Genomic DNA, 16,885 nt, shown 5'->3' with positions numbered 1-16,885 from the left:
CAACAGGAAAAACACCATACACAGAGCTCAAATGATGTCAAACTGGTTTCTTGGGCATCATAATGAGTTCACTGCAGTCAAATGTGCACCACAGTCTCCAGAAATCAATCCAGTAGAGCGATGTTCGGAAACAAAAGTTTCCAAAATCCCAGAGGAATGTTTCTAGGACCTCCATGACTGTACCTAATAAAGTGGCCACTTACTTTTTGCCCCCAAACCCATGGTAATCCATTCAGTGTTTTTTAATCTGAGCTAAAGCAATGAAGCAAATGAAAGGCATTACTGCTGCACTATAAATGTGACTCAAAAAAAACTTGTCTCATTAAAATGTAAAGCTTCTGAATTTTTCTTTTTCAGTTTTCCGAGGTGCTTTTATACAGCCTGCAAACCAAAGCACAACATGATCACTTAGTCTCCCTCTTCTCTCAACATTCCCGATTAGAACTGGCAGCTGCTCTGACACACAATGGCTGACACGGGTGCAGCTGCTGCCCCCCCCCCTTCACTGGCATGCCCTCTGACCTTCAGCTAGAGCAGTATATATAGCTGAGGGAGATGAGCGGCAGGTCCCTGGCAGCCAAAATGAAGTCTGTGGTGTCTGTGTGCTGCTTGCTGTCTCTTCTGGCCTTGTCTGCTGCAGGTACGGTGGAGGGTTGAAGCTGGGATTTTGTCAAAATGTCTAAGTTTTGTAAAACCGCTTGATGGGTGTGTAATTCAAGCAGGCATGTTTGAAATGGACCAGCTGATCCAATACATTTAGATGGCTATAGGTGTATTTTGCCTGTGTCTTTAAGCATGTGGGTTTTTGCACATCTTGCTGGAAACTGAAATGATAACAAACAACAAATGGAAATTTTAAATATTTTTTAATAGTCTTTATTTATTATTATCATGATTTGAGCCATGAAACTATAATGGGGTCACTGCTAACTGAATGCATTCTCAGGTTTGACTCTTAGGTGTGTACTATATGCTTCTGTGGTGCAGTGCAGAATTTTTGGTTGTGTAAGTGGAAATGTCAGGGCTGAGGTGTGACTCCAGCTGATGGAAACTGTCCTGCCTGCTGCTTATTCTCTGTGCCCTCCAGAGTAACACAGTGACAGCACTGACAGAGTAACTTGGACATTCTCCAAAGAATCACGTTCTCTTCTGCATCCAAAGTAAACGCAGTGATTGAAAATACAAATACAAATCATCTGCATTAACAGCACCGTGCGGTGCCCGAGTAAGGATTTACAGATATAGGCATGACACTTAATCAAACTTGTTGCGAAAGTTGTTTCAGAACGTTATAGTTGTTTTTAATTGATTTCTTTACTAAAGTTGAAGCCAGGAACACCCTTGTCTGCCCTTGCATTGCTTCATTTTGGCCCCTACAAGCTGCTGTAGTCAGGTGTCACAAAGTCGTCATCAGATACTGTAGTCACCAAAGCCGGGGATCAGTATATCTCTCTTTCAGAAATGCTCACATATTTGCGCTGTGTAAATAGTCACATACAGTGACTCACTCGTCATAAAGTCATACATGAGCACAGACAGTCAGTACTTGATTTAATGTCTCGATAAAGCTTCACCACTCCCACTCTGCAGAGCCGCTAATCTGTCATTCCAGTCAGCGCTGTCCAGTCAGGATGTTCCTTCTAAAACAGGCACGAGAAGCTCGGCACAGGGAATATAAGACCTGAGCCGAGAAGCCCAACAGTTGGGCTGTTTAAAATTACATAATGGGGCATTAAAAGTCGAGGTGAATGAAAATAAACTGTGGTGATAGAGTTGCTAACAGAAAGCACGCTGTCTTTGGAGGGTTAAATGACTGTATTTAATTAACTGTTTAAAGATGATGCTAAATGATGTATTTAAGTACTTGTTAACTGCTGGTGGCCTTCTAGCATATAAGATGGCATTTGCCAATGTCAGGACTCAAATGAAGAAGAACAAAAGAAAAACACACATATCGACCCAAAATTTAACAGTCCTTCCATCCTGTATGCGAATAACTGTGGTTGTTATGCTCAAAGTGCAATACATAGCTGCATGTCATTGATCTCACCACTGATGCTTTTATTGTTCTTGGTCTTTAAAAAGAGCTTTGTGCCGCTGCACACTGTTGCAGGGGCTGCGTGTAATAGTGCAGCACAGATGCAGGCCTGCCTCATGAGAATCACATGGAGAAGAAGAGCGTCACACTTCCTGAAAATAGGAGTGGAATTATCCCTCCTTCTTTTCACCCTCTGACTCATTGTGTCACTATTTCTGTCTCAAAGTTGTACCATCCAGCACCCAGGCACCTGTCCCACTCTATCCCCACAACACCACGGTCTGCCCAGGCACCACTGCAGCAGCCGGCGGTGCAGGGATCAGGAGCACATTGCTCCTTGATTTTGATAGCTTTACAAACTGAATCATTATCTATTAAATTATTGTTTTTAATATACTAATATCACAATAGCACATTAGCTTGCTAAGATTAACACAAAAGAAGCTTTATTTCTAAATCCCATATATTTTGTTCTGGACCACTGATCACTGTATTCATGACCTTAGTAAGGCTCCAGTCACAAAGACCATTCTTTATATTTGTGTGGCTAACCATCAGTATCCAAAGAAAAGACCATTTGGGGAGTGGTTGACAGAGGTTCCTGGCAATCACATGGTGAAAATTGCAAAACCTCCTTGCGATTGCTCTTGTCTGTAGCAGGTTTCCGCAGTGAGCTTCCATGAAAGACGCTGGTTTGTCTTGCAAGCAAGTGGTAGTGAAACTGTGAAAAGCACAATACGAACTGGAAATGGAGACCATTTGCTTTCAAAGTAAAAGTTGAACCTTTTAAAACGTCTAGCCTATAGTACTAAGGCACAACTTTTACTTGAAGGTGAATATGCTCTATTTCAAGTTTGCATCACGCTTATTGAAGTTTTGCTACCACCCAGCTAGTAGTTAGTAGGTGTTTGCAGACCAGCCAGCATCGCCTACAGGCAATCTGCTAGCAGCCAAAGCAATCACAAGGAAAGTTTTTTTTTCCACTTTGTTTGTGACTGGTTTCTGTACATTTTTCTCTATCAGATGGTCGCCAGCTGGTCTGTGAGACTGAGGCCACCTTTGCTGATGAGTTTATGGTCGGAAATCTTTTAAATTTTTTTCATGATGCTCACTTTTTATCTAAAGTAAAATAAATACAACAACAGTAACTTTTAGCTCATAGCTACCCTGTACATCAGGGGTGGGCAACTCCAGGCCTCGAGGGCCGGTGTCCTGCAGGTTTTAGATCTCACCCTGGATCAACACACCTGAATCACATGATTAGTTCATTACCAGGCCTCTGGAGAACTTCAAGACGTGTTGAGGAGGTCACTAAATCAGCTGTGTTGAATCAAGGACACATCTAAAACCTGCAGGACACCAGCCCTCGAGGCCTGGAGTTGCCCACCCCTGCTGTACATCAAGTGTATATGAGTAGGTGATGCAACCCTTGCTCGTCAAGCCTGGTTTCAGAAACTGAATCAAAATGATGAGTTTGAGGTTTCAGCAGAGGACTTCACAAACCCATGGGTATCATAAAAGTGGCTACATCCATCTAATATGTACAGCAGACCAGCAGCAGACCCTTTTTACCGTTCTCACAGCTATGCTGTAAAAAATGCTATAAAAATGAGAAAAACACTTATTTGGGTTTCTTCTAAATGTTTTTTTATATTGGAAAGCTGTGTCTCTGAAAGCACAGGGGATTATTTTCACACATACTATGTCTCATATTTTTTTTTCTTTCACACTGGCACGTCATTCCCATTTTTAATTATGTTAACTTTAATTTAATTTGGCCACTGCTGGCAACTAGCACAGCAGAAAATGATCTCCCTGCTTGATGTGATCTTGAGACCAGCAGTTTCGAAAATAGCATGTGCATGAAGTTCAGACAGCGTCGCTGCAATGTTTGCAAGTTTAAAAACTACATGTAAATACCAGGTTCTTTAAACATGCACTTTCAGCAGTTAGTGTGATAAAGAGCCTTCCACTAAATTAGCATATCAAGGATTTCAAATAAATGTTTGGTACATACGCTTTGATAATTGATCAGATGACAAAAACAGCGGATATTTAATCTGTTTTGTATTACATAATTAGTGAATGATCTTTAAACAATGACCTTGGTGTGAAATGTCATTTAACTCTGGAAACCTTCATTCACTAACTAAACTCAGGATTGCAGGGCCTGCTGCTGTTCATGTTACTATGCAGACAATGCTGTAACAACATGTCTATGGACGGCATCCAGACCTCCCCCAAGCTTGATCAGAATCTCTGAACCATACACCCTCCTCACTTTTCCTCTCACTAATCCCCTCTCTTTGAGTCACTCATTTGCTGACACCCATCGTGCACTTAAGTCTGGCCAAGATGTGTTTTATTAGTCTTGTTCCACCCAAAATGACAGAGTCTGGACAAGCATGACTTAGCCGCCTTCAGTAACAGCGAGGAAGCATCTTCGCATCCAAATGCTGTCTCTCTGATGCTAATCGCGCTCAGAAAGTGTGATAAAGTCAAAAGACTCTTCTGCTTAGAAAGGAATTGTTTGTGGGATTTTCTGTCTTTTTGTGTGTTAGAGCTGAGGATTGGACAGGTTGTCCATTAAAGCCATGTTTAGCGATGGACCAGTGAAACAAATCTTGTTGTTTTCACTTGTATGAATGGACTGAGTTCCAGCACATAGTGTCCAAAACATTTTAAATTATAACCTTTATAGTTCGTGAACACTGAGGATCCTGTGGGATTAGAAACCTTCTCTGGTCACAGATGCTGACATCAGCTCAGTAGGTGATAAGCTAATGAAGCTTCCAAGAGGTGATAAGCAGCATCATGAGAATAAAGTTCATGTGTGGTGTTTGATTCAAGGTCTTAAAATAGGGTAAAGAAAACATAAATCAAAGCTTAAAGTCCAAGTATACCTGACTAGGAGGGAGCTACTGGTTACTTTCACATCCACCTTTTAGACAGAAAGTAGCCGATAGCTGCACTACTCTTTGCCCACAGAGACGAAATGGAAAGGCATCTGCATTGATACTAACCTGATAGTTTGGCTCACTCAGCATCTGGATTTTCTTTCATGAACTAATCTTGGATGTGCACACTGATTCAGAGGTTTGGAACTAGCCAATCCTGATACAGCAAAACAGAGAAAGTTTCCTGTGTTGTGGATTTTATGCTGTTGTTACAGTTTTTCCCCCAGCAGCCTTTTAACTTGTCAAAACAGGAACAGCGCAAGTGAAACAAGTTTGGGTAATAATGATTTCATTTCATCAAGTGTCCCAGTAAGCCGTGACAGTGAAACTGAAATATAAAGCTTTAGATTGTGAGTCTAACCAAAGAAAGTTTATCGAGCAAAATAATTCATGCACTGGATTAAATTAGTAGAATTTAAATACATTTATGTTGGAAGTATTTTGTGCAAAAATGTAAATGAAATTATCACAAATTACCTATCAGCGTAGGACAATCTAATAACCATGACAGCTGCCTGAGGCTATTAGTCTTCATCCATTACACTGACCCCATCGTGTAACATGACCCGTAGACATGTATTTAACTCCCTCACATCACACGTTGTATCAATGTGCGTTCCTCCTCACACGCAGTTATAATTAAACAGAGGTCGTGGCCTTGTGCTCTCTGGTCACTGTGGTAGTGAAGCGTATCTCACGCACATGTATGTAGTGTAATGTAGAGGGAGAAGCTTGTTTATAGGTATGATTGTTTCGACGCCACGGTAACTGTAGAACAATGCTGATGTCTGTTTACCTGAACGGGTGCGAGCAACTTGGTGTAGTCTCTGCTAATAATGTCATATTGACCTGTGAGAAACATTTAAACCATTTTATCATCAATCACTGAACAAATCTTTGGCTTTAAAGTTAAGAAAACATTTAGTGGGAAAAGGCAATGTGTGGGTTAAACAGCATGTTTCTTGGTCTCTTCTACAGTTGCAAATAGTCCTTGTTTTTTTATATACCTGGTCTTGCTGCAGCCTGTCAGGTTATCAGTTTTCTTCCGCTGCCTAATCATCCAAACAGAAGATTTGAATGGCATACATCACAGTTTTTGATTCAGTACTAATCAAGTGATGCTTCTATTTGTCCTTATTAATGATAATATAATAGAATTTATTTGAAAATCAGGAAATAAAGGAAATTATTTATTCATTCACACTTTTGGCCAGAAATTTCATGTTAATTAAAAACACCACATGAGCAAAAATGTGTACCCTTACATGAATTCATTTCTGTTTGGCGTCCTCTGCCACTGTCCAGTGTTTGTAGCCTTAAATAGTCCATTCCTTCATTCCACCAGTCAAGGAACTGAAATCTGAGTCAGAAATCCAAGAGGTGATAAACCTGTGATCTGCTCTGTTCAAGCATCCTGATTGAATGCAGGTCGAACGCTGACGTAGCAAACAAGGGTGACTTGTCTGTACATCTCTACTTGAAGTGAATTGCATAACAGTGATTTTTGACTATGAAATGTGAGGCATTTCATTGCATCTTTTTAAAGTCTGAGATGACAATGACTTCAAGAACAATCACTTCTCTTTCTTTACAAAATTTTGCTGTCAGAGATATTTCAAAGGTTTCTGTCATGCTGAAAGGTAAACTTTTGTAAAATCATATTTCCCTCTCGTTTCAGATCTCCTGACAGACTCCTCTGTCCAAGATGAGGATCCTCGGATGCGTCTGAAGCTCCAGCGGCCAGAGGGAGACCTCTTTTCCTGTGGCTGTGACACATCAGAGGAGCATTCCAGCCAGAGCTCCTCCAACGACACCCCAGCCCCAGAGAGGGCCGTGTGCCATCCCTGCAAAGCCCCATCGACTGCAGATGCTGAAAAAGACCCATCCTCCTCAGAGGATAAGGAGGAAGAGGAAGCACCACAAGAGGATTCTTCCACCGAGGTGGCAGCAAGTGAAGAAGAAGATGAAGAAGAAGTGACATCAGATGAAGAAGCTGAGGAGACAGTAGATGATCCACCTATTCCTGAAGATGAGGAGGAGACTTTGGCTGTGGCTGAGGAAGACGAGGAAGAAGCCAAAAATGGAATATCCCAGGAGGAAGAAGGGATTGAACCTAAGGATACTGATGGAGAAGATGCGGTTAAAGAGACTGAGGAATCAGAAGATGAAGACGTACAGGAAGAAACAGAGGAAGCTTCTGTAGAAATGAAAACTGTGAAAACAGTCCTGCAAGACGATACAGATGTGGAGGATGCAGCTGAGAGGGAGGCGGTCGAATTGACCGAATCAGAATCACAAGAGGAACCAGAGGTGGTTCCTGAAACCAACCCTGAGTCTGAGGAAACGGAGCCAGAACTGATAGAAGAACCAAAAACAGTATCAGCAGATAGTTTAGAGACTGAACCTGAACCAGAAGTCACTGCAGAGTCTCCGGCTGGAGTGATTTTAGAAAAGCAACAAGAGCCAGGAGTCACTCCACAGGTTCACCCAGAAGCTGTTACAGAGGAGATAACACCACAGTCGGTTGAGGAAGCAGGAGTGCAGGATGTAACTGAGGAAATTACAGTAGAGGCAGTGGAGGAGGTGACTCCAGAGGAGCCTTCACAGTCTAAATCCAAAGGTACAAAAACATGATGTCCCTACGATTTGTATATCAGATGTTTAAGCTCAGCTTTTATAGAAAATCTATTTGTTTGAGGGAGTTTTTTGAAGAAGAGCAAGGTGACTTGTATGTTTTTGCTGAAACCAGAGCTAAATGTCTTGTCTTCATTCTGACCTGCAAGTAGACTTGGAGGGATCGTGTTACAGAAAATCTGTCCCCATCCAGCTGGTGCTTCTGTGATTAAGGAAGCACGTCATTATCTGGTATCCGGGTGTTGACACCTACTATAAAAGAGGAAGGCAAAGTCCTAAAGGGATTCCAATCTCTTACTCTGATCCCACTTCATTAATTTGTTCATTCATCATGTTTGGTGGGGTGCATGCTGTCTTTTTTTAATCCTAAATGAAAAAGACCTGTATCTTTGCCTGCTTGTAAATATTAGATGAGAACCCTGACAAAAATCTCATATTTTCAGACTAAATATGAAAGTGCAGCCAGCTGGGAGAGAAACTGAACCCAATGCAAGCAACGACATGTGGTTTTTAGACTTTGTTCGCTTGCAAGCATAAAACAAACATTATTTATGGTTTTAGTCAGTGGACCTTATGGGTGATATTAGGGAGATAATTTTTTATATAACCAGTGTAGCTATATCTGTTTTCAGTCTTTGTGCTAAGCTGATCTTCTAGTCATTTCATAGCTGTAGCTTTTTAGCTTTCAGACCTAAAATCGTATGTAGATGGTGACTATAGGCATTGTGGTACCATCCATTGGTTTGAGGAGCAGTATTTTGAAGTTTTATGGCATCCATGTGACTTTTTTTGTCTTCTTTGGCACCAGTTTCTCAAGTGAAATCATGCACACAATAGTTGGGAGTTGCTGAAGGCACATTTTCTGTTTCCGTTTTGTTGTTGAAAGTCAGATAGTAGTTGGTGAGAGTTTTTGCAGGTCAGGGAATATAAATTATCCCCACATGACCGATGGTTGCCAGATGGTCTGACTGGGACCTTATTCACTTAACCTTACAGGGTCACACATCTAAAATGGCAAACAAGTTACTCTCACATGGTTAGCAGTCACATGACTGCAAAACCGAAATATTCCACAGACTCTGTGGGTTGCTGGCCACACAGCAAGCCAGTCGGATAATTACATTAAAACTGCTTTAAAAGTTTCTGGTAACAACCACCTGTCAATCAAAGCTTCTGGTTACTAAACTTTAAGTCTTCATACTGTTCATAAGGTTAAAGCTGAAGGCCTGTGATTGAATCTCACCTCTGGTCTCTCTCCGGTTGTCCTACTGCAACAAAGGCTAAAAAGCCAAAAAAATATATTTGAAAAATGTAAAAGTTTTACTTTTGTTACGAATGGGTAAATTATCTACAAGACTAACATTTTTAACCCATTGTAAACACATTCATTTCACTGTAAGTTGGCCTCTTTTCACATTGGCTCACTTTTAGAGGCAGACTCAAGTGGCCACTTAAGGACCTGCCATATTTGGCACTTGTGCTCTGGCTTCATTTTTCAGCCTTGGAGTCGCTTACTATGACATGCCTACTGATTTTCTCATCGAGCTTCTGACAAGAAGGAAATAAAAATTAAAAAAATGAGTCCCTTAATTTAAAGAACGCCTCACTGGAACATTTCATGCTTACCCTTTGGAAATGTTCGGTGGAGCACCCAGAAAAGAATCTATTGATAAATGAAAACAACCCAAGCTTTGAGGAGATGAAAAGATTTTTATTTTTATTTTTTTACAAACGCTGTAATGTGCAATTTGCTTATTTGGCAGCTTATTGGTCTGTCGCAACTTTAATAAAGACATTGTGTTTTGTGTTTTGTGTATATAAAATGTGCCTTATGACATAAATTCTGTTTGGTAATGAGATATTTGTGTCACTGGGCATTTAACTGAGACAGGTCATGAAATGACAGCAAAGGTCTATGGTATCCGGCTTCTCTCTTTCTTTTGTTCACATGCCAAATCCCCAGAATATGACACTGTGTGTAGTTAAAGAGGAATCAGAAACAATCTCTGGTACAGAAATAAACAGCCGGGAGTAGCTGTGGAAAGGAATAGACAGATAGATATATAACAGCATGACATAACAATTTAGGACATTTTACATTGAGTCCACGTTTGTTTTCCCACCATGTCAGCAGTTGTGTATATTTTTCACAGATAAAATTCGATTACTTGCTGTCACCGTGTGCCTGTTTTTCCATGTTAATTGTCACGTGTTAACCGAAACAGTTGGTTCTTCCAATTTAAATGCACAGAAGGAGAGACATTAAGCGTGGCACTGAGGAACCGTTCCCACATTGAGGATACGCTGCGACTGGCGTCTGCTGAACCGTCAGCAGAGTTCTCAGGTAAGGAAGGAACAGCGGCGGTTAAGAAGCCCCCTCTTTAAAACTCCCATAAAACACATCCTCTCAATAAAAAGCTGGTTCTTCAGTGAGCGCATTTGCTACGCTGCACACTGTTTCAAACATCTTTCAGACTTTTGCTGCAGAAATAACACCTGGAGTCATGTACTGAAAAAATGCAGGAGAATGTTTACAGCTACTTTGTCAGTGGAAAAAAAAAACAGATGCTTTTCTGCATGCATATGAAAGGAAGTTTGAAACAATTTTGGAGTTTTTTTTCTGCAGAAACTATTCTGGAAATTGCTTCCCGATGTCTGGGTCCTGAGGCCTTTATGTGAGCATGTGTGTACAGTATGAAAGAGTGTGTGTGTGTGTGTGTGTGTGTGTGTGTGTGTGTGTGTGTGTGTGTGTGTGTGTGTGTGTGTGTGTGTGTGCGCGCAGACGTGTCTTAAGGGAAGGTGATTAATCAGTGAAAATGCCTAACTCTGTCCCCGGCACAAAAAGCCCCTCTGTTCTGTTGAGCTAGATTGTTTTGTTGCGGTGAGGCCAAAGAGCTGAGCAAAGCCAGCCCCTAATCACCTCAGATCCATTCAGTAAACTTTAAGAAGCCGATTCATCACATACAGCAGGAGCAATTGGTGTCGTCAGTAAGGGTAGTAAGAGCATTCGTAATGCTCTTTTACATAACCATCCCAACTGTCCAGGTTGTCTTTCCTTTACTCCCCTCCAGGTGCCGTGAAGACGCTGCTGAACATCTACCACAAGGCCGTCAAGCCAGTAGAGCAAGCCTTCAAGTACAATGAGCTCAGGCAGCATGAAGTCACAGGTGATTTAGCTTCCTGCGGAGTTTAACTGCCCTTACCAAAGCACTAACAGTTTGTCTGTACAGTCACAAACAGGTTTTACAGGTCCACATTAGCAACATGGGAAGAAACTGTTGGTCATGATCTCTTCACGTCTATTTTTAACTTCAGCAGCGGCCTCTTGTGTTATAAAGTTCACTCTTAATTTCAGGCCGTTAGAAATCAGAATTTCACATGCTTCCCTGTCACAGAAATACTGTTGCTGTGAATGTCAGTCAGAAGCCACAGTTCTGGTAACTTGTCAAAAGAAACAGAAAGCGTACGACACGACTTCAACACATTGCTTTTCCAGCCGTTTACTGTGGTGTGTAAAACCAAAGCAGCACACCCTACCCACATTCCTTTATCAGTTCACATGTACACAGTGCCTGGTTTAACGAAATGGAACAGCACAGCAACACTGAAGTACAAATAAAGTCATAATTATAAATGAATATGAAGCCAAGATGTGACATTAATCAAACCAGGCACACAGAGAAGCACAATAAGGACTCTGTCTGCTGAAATTTAAAGGGAACATTGTGTGGGCCAGGAGCACTGCAACTTTGTTCCATAGCACTTCAGGGCATGGAGTATTTATGCTAAGGAGCAGGATCAAGACTTCACACTGTGCCATGTGATTCTGGGACACCTTGTGTTCCAGAATGGAAGTACACAATTACAATCAATTCAAAGGTAGTTTCATTTATTATTGTTATTATTATTTTTTACATTGGTGAGTATATATCACAAAGTGTACCATTAAGGTCTTTTATATTAAGAGATTCTATGCTTTGTTTTCTAAGTTTATTTTCTGAGGGGAGAATAAATGTGCTTTGAATTAAATGTCCCCATTCATTTTGGTATTTCCTTTGTCCAACGGGAGGTTTTAATTTAAAGACAAGGACGCCACAAAAGAATAATCAGAGGGATTTACCAAAACTTTAAGTGGTCACCTTCAAAACTTTCTAGCATTCTTGAAAGTCTTTGCTGACCTGGGTTGCTCTGAATTAAAGTGTCAGGGGTGCATACCCACTGTATACTGGCAAACCAAACAACCAGTGTGTGGTGTGGTGACATGAGCAGGATGGCTGCAGCTGTGGATTTACTGTTAACTCTTTCCCCAAAAAAGAGAACATTTGGTGACCTTTCCTGTACCCTTAGTGATGAGTTTTGACACTTCAACATATATCAATATATCAATATGTTGAAGTGGTTTTTTCAAAGGGTGATGCTAGCAAGCTGTAAAGGCAGAGGTCACCCTCACTAGCTTCTGAAGCACAGCCAGTCATTTTGTTCTGGAAGCAAGCCTGAAAAATGACAAAAACCAGGATTAGCTCTAGTAAGCACCCGAGGAGGGAAAGATGTTTAAAAAAAAAACAGTAGTTAAACAGTAGCATAGTTTAAGTTTTTCAAAAACAAGAAAGAGGAGGGTTTGATGTGTTTAATGACTTCTTTGTCTATGTCTTTGTTCCTTTTTTCTTCATCCTTCTTTTTTATGTCTGGCTCTCACATACTCAGAGGGCGAGGTCACATCCAAGCCCATGGTTTTGTTTCTGGGACCCTGGAGCGTTGGCAAGTCCTCTATGATCAACTATCTGCTGGGTCTTCATGGCACCCCCCAGCAACTCTACACAGGTTCATACAGATACAGCATGATTGTTAGTTTGTCAGTGACAGCTTCATCTTGACTTGAAGCTATAACGTAACAGTGTAAATAAACAGAATAGTATTAATAGTAATAATAATAGCTTGATGCATGCTCAATAATCCAGGTGAGGAAATCCCAGAAAGTCAATTATGTTGTCCTGGATGCGATGTTTTCAGTTTCAACACGTCCTCAGACTATATAACATATTATATATTATTTCATTATTAAGGAAGGTTCATTGCCACTTTGGCCCGTATGACACAAATAAAACAACCCTGAATATCTACCAAAAGTTTTATCCCTTCTTTTAAACATGTTAAGAACACATTTGTCTAGAAACATTTTACAAATAAGGCTCAAAGTTTAGTTAAACATTTAAACAATAGTTTATTTTTACAGTCATTAAACATTAGACAAGCATTTTGTTTTAGTACTAAAATTATATGTTGGAGTTATTTTGCATTAACAAGTTATTATTACAAATTAATTAATCAAATTAATAAAGCATTTCCTTTTCCATCATTTCAACAGGTGCTGAACCCACTACCTCCGAGTACACTGTCATAATGCACGGCGAGAAGTTTCGGAGTGTAGAGGGCATCGTCATGGCGGCAGATAGCTCGAGGCCTTTCTCGCCTCTAGAGAAGTTCGGCCAGAACTTTCTGGAGCGACTGGTCGGCATTGAGATGCCACACAAGCTGCTGGAGAGGGTCACCATAGTCGACACACCGGGCATCATTGAAAACCGAAAGCAGCAGGAAAGAGGTGATGGTCACATTTCTTCTATTAGTGCAGCAGTTGATGAAATATTTAATGTTTTTGTTCTAATTCTCTAATTAGACATGTAAAATTTAACTGCAGGCTGGTATTACTGGGGTGATCCACTACAATGACATTTCCACACTGGTTTATAGAGAGAGTTGGATTAAATCAGTATACAGCACTATCGGATATCTACACTCTTTATTAAACCTATATTTTCTGCTAGTTATTTGTTTTTTATGATTTTTTTTAAGTAAGCCTTTCACAGAAAACAAAGAATAGCTGTTAATAAAAAGCATGCTGATTGGTTTATCTTCTGGGTGCAATGAGAGGTTTCCTTGAAGCTTTCTGACTCTAAAACACACATAAATTGTCCTCTTTTTCCTTCAGGATACCCATACAATGAGGTGTGCCAGTGGTTCATTGATCGGGCTGATCTCATCTTCCTGGTCTTTGATCCTACTAAACTGGATGTGGGAGGTGAGCTGGAGATGCTCTTTCGGCAGATGAAGGGCCGTGAATCACAGATCCGCCTCATCCTCAACAAGGCAGACAGCCTCTCGACCCAGAACCTGATGAGGGTCTACGGAGCCCTTTTCTGGAGCATGGCACCGCTCATCAATGTCACCGAACCTCCTCGAGTGTACGTCAGCTCCTTCTGGCCTTACGCCTATGCTCCAGACACCAGCCGGGAGCTGTTTATGAAGGAGGAGATCTCACTGCTGGAGGACCTCAACCAGGTGCAACTTCTACAGCAGTTTTTGTTGACTCATTAGCTTTCAGGTGGATGCTGGAGTAGAAGTGGGGGCTTTTGAAACACTGGAAGCAAAAAGTAGCAGCAAATCTTTTAAGTGAGAAGTGTGGCAGCACAGATGCAAAAGAATTACCGAAATACAGCTTAAACCAGTGTGATTACAGAGAGGAGGTTGTGTTTTACTGAGAGCAGTACATATGTCATATTAAGTGGACTGATGTTGGGTATGAGCTTTCAGACTTTTTCAGAAGTCTACTTGTTGGTTCAGTACTACTGGACTTCATGATGGTATCATTGCAATCAAAGCACACGTTCGTGCTAGTAATCTATAATTCATTGTTTCGGTTTGGTCCTTTTATCTGTTTTGTATCACCCGCTCTCTCTCGTTTCTCTTCCTCCTCCCTTGCAGGTGATTGAAAATCAGATGGAGAACAAGATCGCATTCATTCGGCAGCACGCCATCCGTGTGCGCATCCACACTCTGCTGGTGGATCGCTACCTCCAGACCTACTACGATAAGCTGGGCTGGTTTGGTGACCCCCATGAGGTGTTCCAAGACATTGTCAATGACCCCGACAAGTATTACATCTTCAAGTCCATTCTGGCTAAGACCAATGTCAGCAAATTCGACCTGCCAGACAAGGAGGCCTACCAGGACTTCTTCGGGGTCAACCCGATTTCCAACTTCAAGCAGCTCTCCTATCACTGCAGCTGGACTGGAGGCTGCCTGCTGGAGAAGCTCGAGAAAGCCATTTCACACGAGCTCCCGGCTCTGCTCGGCAGCGTTAGCAAGAGGACAGATGCACCCGCCCCTGCGAAAGCTGCAACAACACCGCCGCCTCCCCTCCCTGGTACCTGTGAGGGCCCTGCATGTGAGGAGAAGCCCAAAAACCGCTGGAGGAGACAGTGAGATGGAGGAGAAGGGTGCAGGAGGAGGCAGATGGTGGCTGGGAAGACAGAGAAATGTACCACGAACTAGAGAAACTGGAAGACCCGAATCAGAAGTACTTAAGTTTATTTATTAGTGCTTGTTTGTGTCTTTATGATGTACCAAGCAGACAGAATATTTAGGCTCGTATAATCTCACAAGATATCTGAATGAAAACTGAGAGACATTCTATCTCACATCTTTCAAGTTTGTATATTATTTATTGGCTCTGCTTTTCATCAGAGAAAATTTGCTGGCAGTGACTCTACTCTTCCAACGATATTAAACGCTGCGTCTTTTGTGTGCAATGTCTGAAAATTCAGTGCGATCTGCAGTGCTGTGTTCTTATGGCCTCTACTCACCTATCCACCAGGTTAAATGTCCTAAAATCAGAATACGTTTATATTAGTACAATGGAAGAGGGAATGGTGCTCCTGTTGTGTTTTCAAATGTCCCTGTACCACATTTAGTTGTAATTCCACTACCCTACTGTAAACTGTACTGGACTCTGTATTTTACTATACAATGTTCATTATACAAACTATTTTTATTTGAACATCTCTGGTGATTTTCTGTTTATCCAATGCAAAAACCCATAATAACACGTGGCCTTTTCAGCCATCCAAACTGATACTAGTGTTACCTCAACCACGGCTGCAGACCACATGGGCATTTCCTTTAAAGTGTAATCTTCTTCTCATTCTTTTAGGCCTGTTTCTCATTGTCATTGTTTTGTGTGATTTCTTTTGAGTAAACACCAAAAATCAGGAATCGTGCCTGTTTCCTTTGTGAGCCTTCAAAGACATTACCGACGAAATCTCTCCCACTGAAACGATTTATAATTCATATCATTTGGTTGTTCGGCTGCAAAATTTAGAAGGCTTTGGGAATACACAAGGTAAAAGCATCAGTTCTCGCAACATGCTGTTTTGGACTGTCAGTCGAGAGGAAGAAACTGCAATCAGATTTATTCACATATATCCATCCAGATACATGCTTTATGGATCCGAGGCATAGCTGAGCGTGTAGCAGCTGAGTGAGCTCACAGCAGCCCAAATCACAGCAAAATAGAAACGCTAAGCTTTTTTATAAGCTGCTGGCTTCCCTCCTTTGCAGTGAGGGAAGACAGACACCAGGTGGCGCTTCCATTCAATGTGTTAATTGATGGTGAAAAGAAAGCAATAGGTTGGATGTATTTTTATAAGCTGCCCGTTTTTTCCAGTTTGTTTAACAGCTGCACAAACTTGGTATAGACACAGTTTTTATGCTTTCTCACGGTTTGTCAGCAGCTTATCGTTTTATATAGGCTCAAATTTCTTTAAAGCAGTGCATTTTTCATCAATCAAAAGTTTGTGTGTGCGTGAGTATGATTATATATCTATGTGAAGTGATTTAGATGGATCCCACTACAATCGTGTGCCAGACAATGCTACACAGTCAGCACAGAAGTGTGCAGGCAAGCAACATGAGATGCGTTCATAGTTGTAGGACAAAAGTCTGACAATGTAGAGAGTCAATGATAAAAGATCACACTCTGTAAATACGGCATATGGTGGCCTACACAATTAGCGCGGCTTTTCTAAATCACCGCCCACATCGCAGATCTGTTCAGCGATGAATGAAATTAAACAAAGAGGCAATTCAGGCAATTCAAGCGACAGTGTCTCGCTGCTTCAAAAGCACACAATGAAACCTTGAAACTGAGCTGAATAAGCAATGCTCTAGACCACTTAGACACTACTTTAAAAAGTGACTCGACAACACACTCCAAACAAACTCATCTTTAGTGTAGATGGTGGCATACAAGCAACATTTCAAGTTACTTGTCGTTCATTCACTTATTTTTTATTTTTTTTGCCTTTCTTTTATTCCAGACTGTTTGGACACTGGGAAATAAGTCACTGTACATGTTTACTTGTGATTCATGTATTTTTACCACTATTTGTTTGAATTAGATCAAATAAATGATTTTTCGTGC

The 16,885-nt window shown here is 41.2% G+C and overlaps 1 protein-coding gene across 2 annotated transcripts; it reads left to right on the top strand.

Moving 5' to 3' along the window:
- Positions 1-555: 555 nt before the first annotated feature.
- srla (sarcalumenin a) lies at positions 556-16,885 on the top strand. Of its 2 annotated transcripts, none has more exons than XM_085459935.1 (8): positions 556-640; positions 6,674-7,615; positions 9,884-9,973; positions 10,701-10,796; positions 12,334-12,450; positions 12,995-13,228; positions 13,616-13,965; positions 14,389-16,885. In XM_085459935.1, the coding sequence occupies exons 1-8, from the start codon at positions 556-558 to the stop codon at positions 14,887-14,889; spliced, it is 2,415 nt and encodes an 804-aa protein (XP_085316061.1). In that variant the 3' UTR covers positions 14,890-16,885. The 2 variants fall into 2 exon arrangements, with proteins under 2 accessions (XP_085316061.1, XP_085316060.1); XM_085459934.1 differs by having other exon boundaries at positions 9,881-9,973.

Source organism: Copadichromis virginalis, linkage group LG6, assembly GCF_057382275.1.
Source record: "Copadichromis virginalis isolate Kocher_CV1m ecotype Utaka linkage group LG6, C_Virginalis_male_GT1.1, whole genome shotgun sequence".
Classification (NCBI taxonomy): domain Eukaryota; kingdom Metazoa; phylum Chordata; class Actinopteri; order Cichliformes; family Cichlidae; genus Copadichromis; species Copadichromis virginalis.
The sequence above is the reverse complement of the archived record's forward strand: the minus strand, read 5'-3'. Positions and strand labels throughout refer to the sequence as shown.